Source organism: Abramis brama (genome assembly GCF_963993115.1).
Source record: "Abramis brama genome assembly, chromosome: 9".
NCBI classification, from domain to species: Eukaryota; Metazoa; Chordata; class Actinopteri; order Cypriniformes; family Leuciscidae; genus Abramis; species Abramis brama.
The window spans coordinates 28,646,588-28,665,691 of record NC_139971.1 but is presented as its reverse complement, the minus strand read 5'-3'; the positions used below and the strand labels follow the sequence as shown (position 1 = coordinate 28,665,691).

The window sequence follows — 19,104 nt, the reverse complement described above, 5'->3', positions numbered from 1 at the left end:
GTTTGATGGTTGCGAACCCACTGAACTCCAGCATGAGGAAAGACAAATAACATAAGACAGTGAGAAATATTCCCTGGGCCCAGGTGCAGCGGTCAGAGGACCTAGAACATAACAGCACTGCCAAGGCAATCAGAAACACAAACTCATCCAGCTGTCCACCCCTCTAAAACAGGTTCTTTAGAAGAGACATTTATTTCAACAGCAGAATGCATGCCAGAAATGAATAATTTACAGCAGCATTTTCATGTCTTTGTCCCCCATTTCCAGTTCAAAAAAGTCCCTGCGAAAGTCTAAGCAAGGCCGGTGTCCTTTTCTGCCCAAGGTCCATCCAAACAGAGCTGACCAATCGAGTTCATACTTTTAAGTTTTGCATTTGAAATCCTTTAGTTTACAGCGGTTTCCTGTTGGTTATATATTTAGCTACAACGGGAGAGAGTTTATCAGGCAGAAGTTATGCCTGTAGATAACACCATCTGTCATGAATAGCAGAATATGTTTAAGCACCACCTGGAATCCAACGCCAGACAAATCACTCATTAACAAGAACAGCTACTGTAAACGAGTATAGAAGTGAGTGGTGCTGTAAATTCACATGCAGTTTGTACACAGTGGCATATATTTTGGACCATTTTTTCATAGTCTATAAGTTCACAGCTACATTCAGATACACGTGTGCTGTGCGCATGGCCTCAACGAAAACGTCTTGCTAAAACTAATTCAGTGAGATGTGAAAGTAGGACTTCTCAAGGAGTCCAGGAGCCTTGTCCCATGCTGTGTTCTGTCTCTGATCTCAGCAGTTTTAGGAACACAGCTGTCCTTTCCTCAGCTGAGGGACAGACGCAGTATATTATATAACAGTTGTACATTTGTCCTCCCTTGCTCTTTCATATTTAAAGTCAACATAAAATCAAAATCAACTATTTACTTCCGATCTACTTAATCTTAATCAGTCCATAAATTGTTCCAAAGAAAATAAAATTAGTTTTTGTTATCTCTCATCAAAATGCATCTCTAAGGCATGCACACACACATATTATATATATATATATATATATATATATATATATATATATATATATATATATATATATATATATATATATATATATATATATTTATTTATTTATTTATTTAGATATGTCTAAAATAAAGTCTAATAAATAATGTTTTAATAATATACATATACATGCATAGATACATACACAATATGCAATTCATACTTAAATTAAAATATTATTTTTTAGAGACTTATTTGAACAACATTACAAAAATTTTATTTCAATCCTAAAGTGAGGCGGATTGAAAAAATTATGCCATACATTGGTCCAGTCTTATGCTTTTGTCACATGAATAAATGTCAAGTTTTGATGAGAGTTTACAAAAACAAATGTTTTATTTTTTCTTGGAATATCTTATGGACTACAGTATATATGTATTATATATAGTAGGGAACACCTACTTTTCATTATTCAATTAATTCCCTGGGAATAAAATTCATAAAAAAATATGCCGTTTCGTTCAGAAATGTCACGTTATAGTAGCAAAATGGGTCGCGGACATAGTGACCATGTTGACTTCAAATATGGGCTTGAGTGTCACATAAAAAGAATGGATTTTAAAAATTTAAATCTAAACCTGTATTTCTTTAGCGGTTACAAAGGCCATCAATAAAAAATAATAATACAGTTATGCAATCAAAAGAATTATTCTTCAGCTGAAAACACATCCTACATACTCTCCATAGCGGTAGTGTGGATTGGTCTTTCGTAAATTATTTGTGTTTGTCTAAATGTAGTGAAAACCAATAGTCCCAAAATATGTGCGACAAACATGACAAAAATGATCATAATGGCAGTATATGATAAATGCCACCATATTTCACATACTCAACCACAATGGTTTTATATAAACGTGAATGTGAACAGATAAAATCAAGTCAACAAATAACTAAGGAGAAAAGGTTAGTGAAGAGGGTTTGTGTACCCTAACAATGCAGTGGTTTACAATGAGGACAACAAATAATAAAATAAAACTATTATGTAATATTTTAGATATACTCTGGCACAGTACAAAATTAAATATTAATCTAAAAAAATAGCAGAAAAGATTTTTGTTGTTTTTCTTGTCAGGAAGAGCTTATTCAGAGGAACAACACCGCCCCATTAATGGATTTGCTGAGGCACTGCTTTTACAGCAGATGAAAATAGAAAATGCGAGGAGGAAGATAGAAAAAGGGGGGGAAAGAAGAATAAACCATAACGAAGCAATACCTTAATTAATGGATATGTACATGTACATAAACAGAAGGGCCTACATTTCTGATACAAAGATATACAGTATATGTTAAGGTCAACACACTCTATACACATAATATTACTGACAAGTTCATTACCCAGAATGCACTGGGATTGTGCTTCAGCTAAATGGAGGTTAAACAGGGGTCTTTCAGCACCCATGCTTTGTCCCTCATAAAATGAAACAGGTTTTTTATACAGACTGAAACCTGTCTCACAGTATATTTTTGTCATATTTACAGGTAGTTCAGTATCTGTTAGCATCACATTACATCCTCTCAGGGTTTGAGTCTCAATACGTACTGTAGGCGTGAATGAAGATGTGCTCTGGTTCACAAGTAAATCTCTCTCGCACACACAATACAGGAAGTGGAATTCCGCCCTTCCTGTCTTCAGTCTCAGCGTTATGTCTGTGGAACAGTAGAAGTCTGTTGGATTTCCGCATCCTTTTTATTTGGCGTCCAGGTCACACACTGCGGGGTACCCGCTGCATCTCGTGGGTCCTGCGGTTGCGTCCTTTCTTGTTTTCCTGTAGCAGCTTCCACTTACTGGCGTGTGATTGGCTGGAGTGGAGGAGCTGGCTCGAGTGCGATTGGCTGCCGTGCATCAGATTAGCTTTCTGCCTGCGCTGTTTCCGTTCTCTCTTCCAAACCTGTTCGCAGAGCTGGTCGACGCTGTTCGGGCTCGGCGGGTTGATGAGGGAGAGGAAGTCGCGGTACCACATCTTGCCCTTGGCCGGATCGTTGCTGTCCGGCGCGTCTCGGTGCAGGAGATCGTCCAGGTGTTCTGAGGGAATGACGTTGAGGGTGAGGCGGAGGAGGGTCTGGATGAAGCCGTGCTCGACAGCGTGGCAGTAATACACACCCGAATCCTTCTGATGGAGGGTTCGGATCAACAGACCCTGTTCTGTGCCCAACACCCGCTCATCGGACTTGATCTAAAAAAAAAAAGTTTTTTTAAAACACACACACAGACAGATGGATCAAATCACATGCTGAGTACTGTATACATTATTGACAATAACAGTTTTAGCATTGTTGGCTGCATTCACCCCATAAACCAAAGTGATTCAATTTTCTAGTCTAATATGATTGTTTTTATGTGTTAAAAATAAAATTATAAAAGTTAAAAGAATAAAAAAGTATAAAAAGTATTTTATATATGTACTGTGTGTGTGTATATATATATATATATATATATATATATATATATATATATATATATATATATATATATATATTACACTTTTATGTTTATTTATATTATAAAAGTATAAACAAATATTTTATATACGTATATATAATATTTTTTATACTTTTTCCACAATTTTGAGGAATTTTGAGTAAGATTGATTGAAGCTTGCATGAATTATGACCTGTTATTTAACATTGCAAAACTCAAACTTATGTCTGGACGTCCATGTTGGAAATTGAAAATGTCAGATTTAGTGTGATTTTTTTTGTTCAGACATACAAATTTGTCATATGACATTGGTCATATGTTTTTGTTGGTAATATATATGTTTGGCATAATACTGGTCAAATATCTTGGTTGGTAAATAAATATATAAATAACCAACCATGAATCAAACCAGCACATCTGTAACATTAAGCATGTGAACTCTTCCACAAGGTCAGATGTTCTTGCTCCCAGTAAAGCACATGATGCTATTTTTATCATTATCAAATCATGCTGGAGATCATGACCATCGGGCTTGTGTTGCTCTCATTTAAAGCAGGGCTATGCAGTTTCGGGAATTTCTTCGCTGTATTCTCGCTTTTTGCTCGCAGGTTTCTCTATAGAGCTCCCCCCACAGCTTCGGAATAGATATTTGACAACACTGTCGAAAAACTCATTGGCGACTCTCAGATACCAGAGGCTATAGATCAACGACATCAAAGCAGATGGGACATTCTTTAAAACGTCTTCTTCATTCGGGTTCGAACAGCGTGAGGGAGCGCAATAATGACAGAATTTTAGCAGATTTGTTTTGCCGTAAAGCAATTCGTTACATCGCAAGACCTGATATCACGCGATACTTCCTGACGCTGAGGCCGGCGACACGCCGGTGTGGTGAAGTATCCGGTCACTCTGAAGTGATGGGTCCGGGCTGAGGACCCAAGCAATCCGATTGGTTCAAAGCACGTTTTATGGGTAATCGCTTTAGTGCCTGGTTACAAATCATACAAAACGTACTACGTTATAACGAGTCATTAATGTATTTAATGTATTTTAAATTATACGTTTCATATACTAGTATTTAACTGAAGCTATAGATTGTGAAATTAAACATTTCTCGTTGTTAGTGTGTTTTTTAGTTAGCTTAGATAGTAGCATAGCATACAGCTAACGTTATCCGATGATCGTGCTATGAGCTTTACCTGATATTACTGCACTGATACTGCCTTACCGTATCGCGAGAACAGATTTAGATCAGGCATACTACTGGCATACTAATTGGGTCCTCAGCCCGGACCCATCACTTCAGAGTGATCGGATACTTCACCACACCGGCCCAAAGTTGCAAGGGTGGTTTTTCGGCTCACAGGCGCTTGGGGGGTGTGAGACGACCACCATTCAACCCGAAAAAAGTCATATAACTATTCCAATGACTCCTAAGCTGTTCGGTTAAGGTAAAAAAGTTACTTAGTTCCCGGGAAAAAATTTTGTTCAACTTTTTACTTAAATTGTTATGCTGAAAATATATAACGTTAATAGAAAATAGAAGCGTTTTTCCTTGTGGTCTCATACTTTGGCTTTTACTTGTGGACTCAACCGTTTACACGACGGAACATACCTCTTGTTTGTGGTCCTCTCCGTGTCTCTGAAACTGCCAATAAATAAGGGCTCGCTGGGATTTAGGACTGCACTCCAGAAAAGAGCTGCTGTTCTCAACCCCATATACCACCCTATCCAGCAAATCTCTCTCGCCATCTGCCTCATCTGCTCAGATAGATGAGGAAACAACACAGAACCACAGAAAGAAGTGAGAAATATTGATTCTGAGACAGGACATCCTGCAGTGAGAATACAAACTGATAGTTCAGACCATATGCTATATCACACTACAAAATCACACCCAGCATGTCTGTATCACAGCGTTATATCTCTCAGTGCGTTTGGAGTCCAAGCGCCCGCGAGAGAGAGAGAGAGAGAGAGAGAGAGAGAGAGAGAGAGAGAGAGAGAGAGAGAGAGAGAGAGAGAGAGAGAGAGAGAGAGAGAGAGAGAGAGAGAGAGAGAGAGAGAGAGAGAGAGAGAGAGAGAGAGAGAGAGAGAGAGAGAGAGAGAGAGAGAGAGAGAGAGAGAGAGAGAGAGAGAGAGAGAGAGAGAGAGAGAGAGAGAGAGAGAGAGAGAGAGAGAGAGAGACACTTGTTGTGTTAAGTGGCATCTATTCCTCTGCCTTTAATTTTCTTCTACCATTATTTTAAGTTTGGACTATGAAATGTCAGAGTGCAGTGCTGTGGGTTAGTGGTGTCACTGTAATGAGGTGTGTTAGACCAGAACTCCGACACAGGAAATCTGTGTGTGGTCTACCATTCAAAAGTTTGGGCTCTGTAAGATTTTTTTATTTTATTTTAAAAAGAAACGAATACCTTTATTCAACAAGAGCGAGTTGTTAAAAAGTGACAGTAAAGATATTTACATTAAGGTTTACAAAAGAAAATCAGAAATCATACAGACCCCAAACTTTTGAACGCTATATCGTATATCTGCGTGGATGTGCATAAGTGCATGTTCTAAAGCCTGTATTTTTGCAACAGCTGTGAAACGTTTCTCAGCAGTTAGACATGTGTCATTAACGTAGTGGTATTGACTTTTTAGGCCTCGTTTCATTTCAAAAGCTTTAATTAAACACAAACCTGGAATGCACGGCACATATGCAGGGCTTTTATTAAAACACTGTTATGCACAGTTACAATTATCTCCTCTGCCTTTTTCTAAATTTTCGTTACCCCCGCACATCCTGAGTTTTATTTTAAAAGTATGACGCCCTGTTAATTAATGTGCCCTGACTGCCTTCTAGCTCGCATGTTATCATGCTTAACATAAAGTTAAGTATTAAGGCTATGTTTTTGGATCAACATCCTTGTTTGTCCTGGACCAACAATACCTATCAACCAATCAGATTTTCTTATAATTAGGGATATTGTTTGATATAAATGCTATTCCAAAATCAGCAAATGATGTTGGGGAAATGTCATGCATTACTGGCAAACAGAAGGTTGTTGGTTTGAGCCCCATATGAAGTGAGACATGAGCCATCTACATTGTGACCTTGAGCAAGTGAATTGTCCCTGTTATAGGTGTTTTGGCACTTTGTATTAAATCATTTGCTAAATGACTAGCTAGTAGCCTACACAAGAGTTTGGGGTCTATGCGATTTTTTTATGTGTTTGAAAGAAGACTCTTATGCTGCTTACCAAGGCTTGTTATAAAGTACTGTAAAAACAATAATATGTAAGCAATAAGGTACGAGAGGCTGTACTGTATGCTATGAAGTAAAATCACTAAAAGCCTTCAATCCGCTGGAAATAAATAGTCCCTGACAGTGAACAGCAACAGAAGTTACATTATTTCACCATTAGATGGCGGCAAAGACTGTCTTTATGAGTGAGTCTGTCAGTAGAGAAGACCTTTATATTGAAAGGACTGACACTTGTGAATACAGAGAAGAAATACTCAAATGACTAGGGCACGGGAAAACCCCTTAACTGTTAAAAGTACAATATATCATAGCAGACATTCAAACTGATTTTTTATTACGAATATAGGAATAACCTGAAGGAAAGTGCTATATCTACTGTAAATGCAGGTACACTCGCTTACTCAATCTCTCACAATACTTTATATATATAAGCTTCAATGAACAATTTCAATGAGAACAAACATATGTTAACGTTGCTAAGAGTGGTGTTGTGTAGTGATAGATAGAACTGTTGGGTGAAGCTGTCACACCTATTGACCAATCAGAATCAAGGACTGGAACTAACCACTTTATAATGTGAAATATAACATAACCTTGTTAAAAATAACAGTTAATTTAATATTGGTAAATATTATTAAAATAATAAAAAAAAACGTTTTTCTAATTTGAATATATTTAAAATGTAATTTACTCCTGATGGCAAAGCTGAATTTTCATCATCATTACTCCAGTCTTCAGTGTCACATGATCCTTCAGAAATCATTATTATATGCTAATATGAATTGTTGTTCAAGAAAAAAGTCTTATTATTGTTATAAATGTTGAAAACAGTCATGCTGCTTAATATATTTGTGATAGATAGATAGATAGATAGATAGATAGATAGATAGATAGATAGATAGATAGATAGATAGATAGATAGATAGATTTGTTTGAAAAAGATACCTTTAGTAACAGTATAAATGTATTTACTGTCCCTTTTAATGCATTCTTTGTAAATAATAGTTATTATTATTACAGTACATCTTACAAATCCCAAATTTTGAACGGCACTGTATATAAATCTAGTTATCAAGTAAAGATCTAGAATAAAGTTCTAGATTGTATAGGTTTAGATTTGTGATTGTTAACCTACAGTAACAGTGTGTTGTTGGACACATTATAAACACGATCTGATATTTGCTGGTATTTACCGTGGTGTTGCAGATCTGAACACTGAGTCAGAGGGTCTCCGTTCCTGATATCCTGACGCCTCGTTCTCCTGCAAGCATACATCACACAGCAGAGAATTAGAGAGGCCAGGTGAGTGTGAGCGCACTGAAACTCACATATCCACTCCCACACACATCTGTCTCGCAGAAAAGCTCTCACTTTGTTATGCTCAAAGTAAATCAAACACAGCTCTACATGAGCATAAGTGTGTCTGAAATGGAACCTGTTTTAGCTCTGTGCTGTTTAGTCTTTAACCTTATGAAAAGAGGTATCATGCAATATATGTGCTGAGACGTCTTGTACTGAATGTACCTTTGAGGCAACTCGGTAATGCTGGCAATATGTGGCATTTTCAGCACCAGTAATGCACAAAGAACCTCTCAGAGAACCTCGTCCACAAACATATTACTTGCTACTGCAACATGACATGGACCGTAAATGTGAGACCCGTATTGTTCTTGTTTTGGAAATTGAAGATAAAATATTAAGTAGGGGGTGTGCTTGCTTTTGACGGCCCAAAGGAGATGAGTTTCTACAATGGACAGCTGGGAAGTCCAATGAGGCTTTGATGGACACCTCAAAAAAGTTCAAGAAGTCAAATATGAAGTGATATGTATTGTGAAAAGTGCTTTCAAAACTCCTAATGTTCTATATTTGGTTAATTGGGAGAATATACTGGTACAATTGAGGTTAAGTTTACCCAAAAAATGGAAAAAAAGAAAAATAAATAAAATTGTATATAAATATTAATAAAATAATTCTGCTGTTAAAGTTCTATATTAAAAATACAGCAAGAATCGCAAATATAGTGCGCATGCTAAGACATACAATAGCTTTGTGAAATACAGAAATTCAAGTCAGTATTTGCTGAGAAACTTCTATAATATTGGTTTGTTCCTTTCACAAACCTATTATATGGCTTAAGAAGACTTGGAATGTAGTGCAGAAGTCATATAGACAACTTTTTTGTGCCAGTGCCTAGTCAAGATATTTTATTTTCAATATATATAGACTATGCAGCTCAGACATTACTAAAAAAAACCTTTTCTGTTCCATGGAAGACAATCATATAGGTTTGTAATGATATGAGGCTGAGTAAATGATGACAGAATTTTCATTCCGATGTTAATTTTTGTGTCAACTACGTGTTATTGTTAACTAAAACTGTTTTAAAAAATGGTTGTCTCTAATTTATTTAATTGTAATTCATTTAAAAATTCATTTTAAATGAATTCATTTAATAAATTAATACAAATAGATGAAAAACTTAAAATTAAAAGAGAATAAATAGAAATGTTTAGAAATTAAATGTTAGAAATTAGAAATGTTTTGTTAAGCTAAATATAAAAAACACACTATTGAAAAAGACAAAAATCACATAAAACTATTAAAACCTAAAATAAAATAAAAATGAAAACTAAAACCCCAAACAAAAACCTAATTCAAAATATTAATAAATACTAAAATAGTAAATAAATATTACTAAAATAACACTGTCAAATACTCCTTTAAGTTTGCAGTGCTGTGTACCATGTTGTGCTTTTAGATGCAGCCTAAACATAGCATGTCATAACTAAAACCTAATTTAAACTAAATGTTAACTAAAAAAACTTAATTGAGACAAAAAACAGTAGCTTTTGGTATAAAGTATATTAGCAATCTGAAAGGAATTCAGATGCTCATTGTAAAAAAACAACAGCACAAAACTTCTTTTCACTTTTCAACTTAGGTCAACTTTGTAGTGTTTCTGTGTTCGTCACTGTACCTCTTAGCAGTTGGGAAGTATCGGGAACATTGAGAGCCGTCCCAGGCACAGTAAGGATCACGTGCCAGACAGCACTCGGCGCAGGCCTTCCCGTACACATCACAGCGATGCAGAGGCATCTGAGAAACCCCAATGGTGGATCCAAGATAGAGTTGTTGCTGTAAAGATAGAGCAGAGCGATTGAGACATCCCTGAAACAATGACGGCAACGTTTTTATGGTCTGTGCTGGTGTGATAGCTGAGGATTCACTGAGGATACGGGAACTTTCTCTGGGCTTGTACGCAGGTTTTTAATAATGTATCGCTTAAGATAACCTCTCAGTGTCTGTTTGATTATTCACACCATCTAAAGGAGAGCTCACACTGCAGTCCTGAGTGTAAAAAAACAGCTGGTGTGAGTGACAGTGTGTGTATGTGTGGCCTCTAATGGCAATACCTCATGTTGCCGTGTTCTGTGAGTGACTGTGACAGCAGACCCCGTTCTGCGTAATGTTGTTGATTGAAGCCAAGCAACGTGTGTATATGTGACCCAGCCTAAGACTGAAAGCTGTGTTGGGTTTTTTTGGTACATGATAAAACAACATGCAAAGCTATAGTTCTGCTCTCTGGAGGTCACCTGACCTAGTGGGTCTTAATATGCGAGTAAATGGTTTTCATGCATAAATCATGATCTATCACCCATTTTGTTCAATCAATCCATCCATCCATCCATCCATCCATCCATCCATCCATCCATCCATCCATCCATCCATCCGCACCTGTGTACTATAAATTATTAGGCCTGTTTAGGCTATTTTAGATTCACTCTGTTCCCTGCACTTCACCTATCAAACCAATTATGTTGCTCAGTCTTGCCTAATAGAATCATGTTCAATGCCGCCACTTATAAAGAGCTGCTTTCACCACCTTTATTGCATTAAGGGATGAGTTGATTGAAGTTCTAACAATACAAACCTGCTTTGTGGAGAGTTCCATGGCAGTAATGGCTGTTGGTTCCTGTAAAAATATGTTTTTTTTAAGTACTTCATATTGTTTATCACCAAATTATTACAAAATATTTCTCAGTATGAACAAGGGGAAAATTGAAGTCTATAAATAGTGCCTTTAGAGTGTTTTGGTGGGGAAACGCTACAGCGTTTTTTTCTAAGAAAATCAATACTAATATTAAACCTATTAGAAATAAATCTGTATAAAAGACTATAAACCCACTCTGAACACAGTCATCTCTTCCAACAGGACTTCCTCAAGGTCATGCCATGTTCCTCTAGGGATGGAAACCACCTTAAGAACTGTGCCCATGTCTATGGTAGAAAAATAACATGATTAACTTGTGTTTTACATAAAGCACATGCTGAAAAAAACATATAAATCATATTATTTAAAAAACTACACACCAGTGCCGATAAACATGACATCATACTGGCCGTCCTCCGCCTCGACCCTGTCCACCACTATCTGAGTGAACTGGTAGTCAACATCAGTTTTGATTATGATTGGACGGTTATTGATGGGGAACACTGGGTTGTACATGGCCGGATGGCTTCTGGCAAATGTGATAACGTCGTCAGGAAAGTCCTTTGTTGATTCAAAACCATCAAACGTTTTGCTGGGGCACTGTCAGCATCCAGGAGAACGTGAGTTAAAATCAAAACAGACAATTCACTTTCATTTGAAAAGTAAATTGTACAAAGGTATCTGCACCGATTAGCCGTCTTACCGTGCCAGGTCTTGGGTACGGCACTCTACCCAAAAATGGTACCCATTGGTAGTTGGGTCCATCTCGGTGGGCATACGGGCCCAGAAACACCCTCCTGATATCTGCCATACTGTACATGCATACCGCTGAGCCCTTAAAGATGTTACTGTAAACCCGAGAAACAGTAATTATGAGTTTTTCACAGGTTCACCTTTAGGGACTTAAGACACAATTATCAAGCTTTGAATATAAAAAGACAGAATAAGCAAACAGGCTTGGTGGGAAATGGGAATTTGGTGCAAATTGGATGTTTTAATACCTGGATGTTGTAAATACAGCATAGATAATAGGGTTTTTCGGATCCTTGGAGCTCATGAGAAAAACATCCTCTGGAAACGATCAAATACAATATCAGTGAGGGAACTGTGAGTGGTCAACTAAATACGTCGAAGTAGGGCCGAAGAGCAAAGGATGAAGGGTAACTTACGTAGTTCATCAAAGTGTGTGTCGATGCCGTTCAGGCCAGGAACGGAACAGATTAAACGGGCCTTCAGGAAGGTGGTCCATTTGTTCACCAAACTCCTGTGGCCCCCAAAGTCGTTCTGTCAAAAACAAATTAAAACCAACTTGTATCAAACATATTTCATGTTTTGTTTTTTACATTTTCTGAGTAAAATGTGAGTGTTGCTTGTCCATGCAAAACTTAAGGTCATGATGCTATAGGTAGGGATGCTTGAACTAGTTTTGAGATTTAAATATAGACCTTATGCACCAGAGAAACGAGGGCGCCGCCATCTTTAGAATATTGTCTTTTAACTTCCGTTTTGTGGTCGCTCTGTATATTTCTATGGCATTGCTGTCCAGGAGAAATCAGCTTTTGAAGTGGATTTACTTAATGTAAAGTTAACTAAAGTTATCATGAAGACTGTAATGTTTAAAGCAGATGACTAAACAAATGTCAGTCGACCGGGAAGATTTTAAAACGAGCCGTTCATTAATAAACACGCAAAATCGCTGTGAAAATACAGACCGGAAGTCAAAGGACAACGAGCGCAGCGCTGAAAAGGGGCGGGGCTACATAAGGTCTATAAGGAAGTCAAATTAGGAAATTCAAAGAAATGCATATAATACATAAGTGAATTTTGACTTGACAACTGCATTTAAACATTTAAAAAGTCTTAAAGATTTATAGAATAGTGTAGATTTTTCAAATTAACATCTATCCAATTTCTTAGTCACCTTTAGACATTCTACTAACTATAAGTAACTTAGCAATTACATGTCAACTACCAGTCAACAGAGTATTAGTAGACTGTCTGCTTAATATCTGCTAACACTTTATTTTAATGCTCCCCAACCGTCTACTCTAAAGAGAGTTAGTTGATGTAGTTGCAAATTAATTAAAGCTAGTTGACATGTTGTTGTAGACCGTCTACTACTAATCTAATGACTGGTAGTTGACAAGTAATTGCAAAATTACTTATAGTTATAGTTAGTAGAATGTCTAAAGTGGACTACCAAAATAAAGTGTAACCTTTCATTCATTTCAGGAGCACAAACAAAAATGGCCATAAAATTTCCTTAGCAGGGGCAACTATCAACACGACTAAAACATCAGCAAAATATCTCAATTTCTATTAAAATGTGATTAAAGTGTTCATGAATTTCATTTCATAATGCAAGATTTTTACATCAAAAACTGTCATCATTTAGAAATAAAAGCCCCTGTGTCTCTATTTTTTTTACAATTTTCAAAACTTTTACAACATTTTTACCATTACAGCTGCTGAGATGAACTAATTGTGGAAAGTGTTGATTACAGCATTCTACTGAGACATTCACATGATAAAAAATAAACAGCCAGCCTTGCGCTAATGTATTAACTTCTGTTACATAATAAAGAGGGGCAAGAACAAAACAAGTCATTTTGGCAGCTTGATTTAAAAAGAAATGCATTTAAACCAACGAGGTGTGTGCATGTGCATTTACACACACCTTTTACACCAAAAACCTGGCAGTCGGCATTTGAAACACATGAGCAATATAAACAGTCTCCCTTGCTTTGGACTGATCAGCTCTAATTAGCAGGGCTGGAAAATGCATTGCATTAACTAAACATACACTCTGCATAATGAGACAATTGTCTGCGACGGTGAAGGGAGGATTCCAGTCATACCGGAATACCGAGCGAGCTGTAATTGAGAACACCTTTCTACCGCTTCAAGCGGTAGACTCGCACTTGAGCTGAGCGAGTCTGCCAAAGTCTCACATTTTCTCCACAGAGGAGTCTTTGTTTTCTTGCCTGACGGCTCCTGTGACATTTTAGGCATCTCTTAAGTTTCACGGTGGGGGGTAAAAAGCAAGGCCGCAAAACAGCAGAGTTGAAGCCTAATGCAAAAACACTGGCTCTGGCCATCCTGCTACCTGTCTCGACACTATGAGAAGAAGAGGAATGGAGAAAAGGTTTGTGTGTATGCATTATCACAGCAAAGACAAATCAAATAGGAGATCCTGTTAATATTTTAATCATCTTTCCTAGATAATGAAATTAAAAGGAAGCAGTCTTCTGTTTCTTACATTATTCTCTTGTGCTCAAATCCACCAATGCTATGCTAGCCGCATTCATTCTCTATACTCATACTGTTTGCTATTATTTGTGTCTATTTTTATTTTAGAAAAAACATCTGGGCAACCCAGGGGCACTGAAAAAAACAAATGCCTGCGGTGACATTTTTGCTAAATGACATAACTTTGCGTAATATTTTCAAAGTGCTTAGTGAGTGGTGCTTAAAGCAAGTTAGGCTTTATCAAATGAACGCAAATATGGCAACGTTTTATTACGTTAGTTGTTGTACGTATCAGCAGTTCTTAAATGAAATGTCCAGTGAGTGGCACTGAAGGGTTAATTCTCTATCAGGTTTGAAAATAAGGTCACTAAACTAAACCAAATGTGAGGCAAAAAAAAAACAAAACACATTTGCATGAAGCAACCATGCTTTGAAGCAAAGCATGCCATTTTATCTTGCTTTTACAGTGAAAGTCTCTGATCTCTATTGCCATGACTCCTGTTTTATGGGACTCCGCATCGCAAGAGCATATAAGCATAAAGCATAAAGAGCAAGTGTTTTGAGGTCATAATATACAGTAGTATTGCGTATGGAACCGCACGAACATAAGTCTTTATTGATAGATAATCTGCCCCTGTAATCATAATTTGTGTGAAAAGGAATAAAAGTATTTGGTGGTTTACTGCCATATACTGTAGTTCATTTCAGCTGGAAACTTCAGTGAATTGTAGGCTTATGTATTTTTGCGAAAATGTAGGTAGAGGTGTTTTTCCAATGAGCCTAGGACTTTGATAGAACTTTGGATCTGGGGCAAAGTTGAAACAGAACTGATAATTCCAGTCTTCTAAGATATACAAGGAAGCAGATCTCACCCCCATTGACTACCATAGTATTTTTTTTCCTACTATGATCGTTAACGGGGGGCGAGATCTGCTTGGTTACAAACATTCTTCCAAATATCTTCCTTTAAACTACAGCAGAACAAAGAAATGAATTCAGGTTTGGGACAAATTGAGGTTGAGTAAATGATGACAGAATTTTCATTTTGGGGTGAACTATCCCTTTAATAACATGTTTTTACTCCAAACTCTCTTCATAACATCAGTCGAGTGTTTGAAATAACTTCCTTTTTTGAGCTGATGTAGCTTCGTACCACAAAATGAGGCAGACAACATATTGTTTTGAAGAGTCTGTGTACCTTGCACAGCTGTCCGATTCTGGCGTGTGTGGCTTTGCTAATTTGCTCCCCATCAATGGCGTTCTCTCTGAAGAACAGATAGATCTTGTCATCTTCAGGGTTGTCACTCTCTGGGATGAGATACACGCTGACAAATCTAGGATCTGGATGGTCAACAAACAACGCATTAACACTAAAGTATAAAAATACATAATACAGCAAAAGTAATTTATCCAAAACTAGTACAGACCAATGAACAAGAGATTATTCACATTGCAATTTAAATGTTATTGTTTATACTGTATAGTTGAATGAATCTGACTCTGTGTGTGTGTGTGTGTGTGTGTGTGTGTGTGTGTGTGTGTGTGTGTGTGAGATGTTAAACGTCTGTAGGCTCTATTTACAGTGTTGTGGGCCCCAGCTTTTCACAGCCTGTTTTTCAGGGTTATTGCTTTATTCACAGAGAACCAACAGCCACATCACATACTGTAAGCTCACATCACCAGCACTGTGGCACTAACTCACAGTGACATAGACAGTCAGCTCACCACATCTACAGCACACACACACACACACACACACACGCGCGCTACTATGACGCAAAACATGTTCACTGGAGGCAAAGGCATTAATTTACTCTAATTCAGTTTAAAAAAAAAAAAAGAAGTATGAGGAAATGAATGACGCTGTTTGGTATATAATCCTAATTCCATCAGATTTGCACAAACACACATACACGTTAGCACACAAGCTGTGAGGTCATGACATTATTCTTTTTTTTCAGATAGAGATTAAAACTGCACATTTGTGTGGGTAGTTCATGCAAAACATGACCATAAAATATTATTTTTATCAAGATGTTGTGATAAAATTTTATAAATGCCCTGTATATTGGGGGTTAACCATTCCTTTAAAGTTATGTTTAATTTAATTTTATGGAATTTGGATTTGACCTCAGAGTACAAATAAAACAGCAATTTGTAATGAAATTAAGTAAAAAATAAGAAATAAAATCACACTGTGATATAAAATAATAAGTCATATTATAGAGATATAGAGATATAAAGTAACTTTTTGCTGATTTTTTTTTTTTTTTTTTTTTTTTTTTTTTTACTCTGAGACTGTCACACTTTTTTGTTTTCAATCCGACCATAAAACACTTATAAAAATGCTGTTTAAAATACAGTTAAAAAAAAAGTTTAAATTGTAATATTTCACAATATTACTGCTTTTTCCTGTATTTTTCAAATAAATGCAGCCTTGGTGAGCATTGGAATCAAAAATATAAAATAATCTATTTAACGGTAGTGCATGTATATCAAGTACATGTATTTGTTTGCATTCATTTTAAATATATAAAATGTCATGAGTGCTGTGTGTAAATGTGTTTTTTGCATGTCTCACCATTGAGCCATCTGGAGTCGTGCTGCTCCGTTCTGATTGGATGGTGCTTGCCTAAAGTTCGGAAAATGGCAAAGTCCCGGCCCATGAAGTCTGCTGATGTCCCAGCATACAGTTCCCCATCTGATGATCAAAAACGCCAATTAAAACTCATATTCAGGAGGGTTAATGTGAGTTCAAAGTGGACGGCAAGAAAAAAATATCAGGAGACGGGAGCGGGAGGATCTAGTTCAATCTGGGTTTTGTAAACTTTAATAACGGCTCAGGTGAGGATTCAAAGAGGTGTGACAGTCGACACGCACAGGCAATTTCACGCTCAGGGATGGCGTGAGAGAATGGGACTGTGTGTGTGTGTGTGTGTGTGTCATAAGTGACCTTTAATCTGAGTCGAGAGATTTAACAGTATAACGCTCTGTAGGTAGAGCACTAAACCAGAGGAACAGTCTGCACTGGTCATCTTGAAGAGAGAGGGTGTTGAGTTTCAATTCAGAACACATGAACCAAAGCAAAACACACTCTGGATTATGTACTGCCACGCACCAAACACACACACACACACACACATAATGAATGTTTATTCATTGTCGCTACAGTAACTAACCAAATCTTCTTTATGTTCTGTTTATAGTTAAATTAATTTCTCAGAGAGCTAAATAAACCAACTCAATGAAGCATAACAGAACTGCTATTGAGAAGAGAAACATGTTCTGACTCTCTCTTATTACAGGTTGAGATGAAAATTATACACGAATTTCAGAAATTATAGGTATTATTATTGTTTAAATATTTTTCAAAGTCATGGAACTTTCTGCTTATTTCCAGATTTCTGTCAGGACCACTATCGTCAAATACGACTGACAATTAGCATACAGTTTGGATTGGCGGTATGGTTCTGTTCTAGGCAAGAACTCCCTGCGCATCCATGCAGCCTAGCATGGATAAGAGCAGGGAGAGAAGCAATAACCCCCCTTAGGGTAAACAGAACAGAACCAACATGAATGTATTGCAGATATCATAAATTCAAGATTTTAAAGTACAACATGATTCGAGAATGCGGGATGCTGGGGATGGAGCTGGGGATGGAGGAGGGTATTTAGCTCCTGAGAAACGTGATAGCTGCTGATAATACTGAAGGAGCTTATATATGTACTGTATACAGTGATAGGCGTCATATTCCTATAGGTAGACGTGGATCAGCTGAGGGTCAGCTGATGTGAGCTTGACTAACGTGACCTGCCAGAACTGACGCTACGCTTGATTTAAATAAAATTTTGAAACCCAGATTTTCTCAATGTGGATTCGTACTTGGACCTCACTAAAGTAAAGTAACATGAAGTAAAGTAGGAAAAATAATTTATGTCAAAATATTTTTTTAAATATATATTGTTAAAAAATGTTGTAATTATAGTAATATTCACTTTATATATACTTTATAAGAATTTATATTATGATTACTATTATTCTTAGAAATTATACAAATGAACACAAAATGATGAAATAAGTCCAGAGTAAACAAATATAGTATCAGTCAGATACCAGTATCAGTGTTTCAGTGTTTTCAGTTCTACTGGTCTTTAATTTTACCATTGATATATTTACATAGTAACCTATTACTTGCTTCATTTTATGGATCTGACACAAACATCTTTCAGAGGGGCAATGGGGTCATTTGACCATTTACACCACCTATGTTAAAAGTGAAGAACGTATCATTCCAATTTATAGTTTGAATAAAATACATCACCAACCCTTTTAAGACCCTTCAAATTAAATTTTGGTTGCAAATGTGACTTCAATGTTGCGTCAAATTACCATACATTTAATACAGGATTACACTAAATTGAATAATATTAAGCAGAAAATCAAATTGCCTCACACACTCACCGATCAGCATGGAAGCAGTCAGCAGTTTGGGGTCATAGGGACTCTTTCCACGGCCATTCTCAAAGTTTGACGACCCTAGCCGAAAGATGTTGTCCTGGATAGAAACAAGCACACAATCAATCTTTTACGCAAATCCACAATGAAACATTCATCAAATTTCGCTCACATTTCATTGTTAAACACTTCTTGAAAGGCTGCTCAGTGATTCGCTAACAGGGAGGAGAAATTTTATGATTCATTTTATGGTCTTATCCGTGACTGCTAAATAATCAAAAGTCACATAACAACGTGACCGAATAGAACAGCCGATAAACTGTGAAAGATTAACTGATGTGATGAGTTTACCTCCGGGCGTTTGCCCACTTCCACATAAGCACAGACGGGATGGAAGGATCCTGTTCCACACACATACAAGTGCGTCTGGTTAAACGGCTGCAGAACCTTTATGAAGTTAGAGCACTCCTTCTGTAGAGAGAGAGAAAGAGTCAACATCGACATTGTGTTTAATGATCAGGAAACAGCATTTATATTGATATAGCCAATATTTTACCAACAGAAACTTCCCAAACAACGGTCTTGAACTTGACAGAGAGAAAAGCAAACTAAATCAGTGGTGCACCAGCATTTCCTGATTCACAGTCGTCACTGCGTTCTCAGATAAATAAACACATCCCATCTGTGT

The 19,104-nt window shown here is 36.9% G+C and overlaps 1 protein-coding gene across 2 annotated transcripts in view; it reads right to left on the bottom strand.

Moving 5' to 3' along the window:
• Positions 1-2,022: 2,022 nt before the first annotated feature.
• The window catches only part of sema3ab (sema domain, immunoglobulin domain (Ig), short basic domain, secreted, (semaphorin) 3Ab), a 40,533-nt gene continuing 23,451 nt past the window's right edge, over positions 2,023-19,104 (bottom strand). For both annotated transcript variants that reach the window (XM_084124374.1, XM_084124373.1), the window contains 14 exons: positions 18,768-18,887; positions 18,423-18,516; positions 16,542-16,661; positions 15,159-15,301; positions 11,881-11,995; positions 11,713-11,782; positions 11,415-11,559; positions 11,092-11,311; positions 10,907-10,998; positions 10,652-10,693; positions 9,698-9,855; positions 7,914-7,981; positions 5,092-5,237; positions 2,023-3,231 (listed from right to left, as the gene is read on the bottom strand). In XM_084124374.1, the coding sequence (XP_083980500.1) occupies positions 2,761-3,231; positions 5,092-5,237; positions 7,914-7,981; positions 9,698-9,855; positions 10,652-10,693; positions 10,907-10,998; positions 11,092-11,311; positions 11,415-11,559; positions 11,713-11,782; positions 11,881-11,995; positions 15,159-15,301; positions 16,542-16,661; positions 18,423-18,516; positions 18,768-18,887 (2,004 nt within the window). In that variant the 3' untranslated portion in view covers positions 2,023-2,760. The remainder of the gene's footprint in view (positions 3,232-5,091; positions 5,238-7,913; positions 7,982-9,697; positions 9,856-10,651; positions 10,694-10,906; positions 10,999-11,091; positions 11,312-11,414; positions 11,560-11,712; positions 11,783-11,880; positions 11,996-15,158; positions 15,302-16,541; positions 16,662-18,422; positions 18,517-18,767; positions 18,888-19,104) is intronic.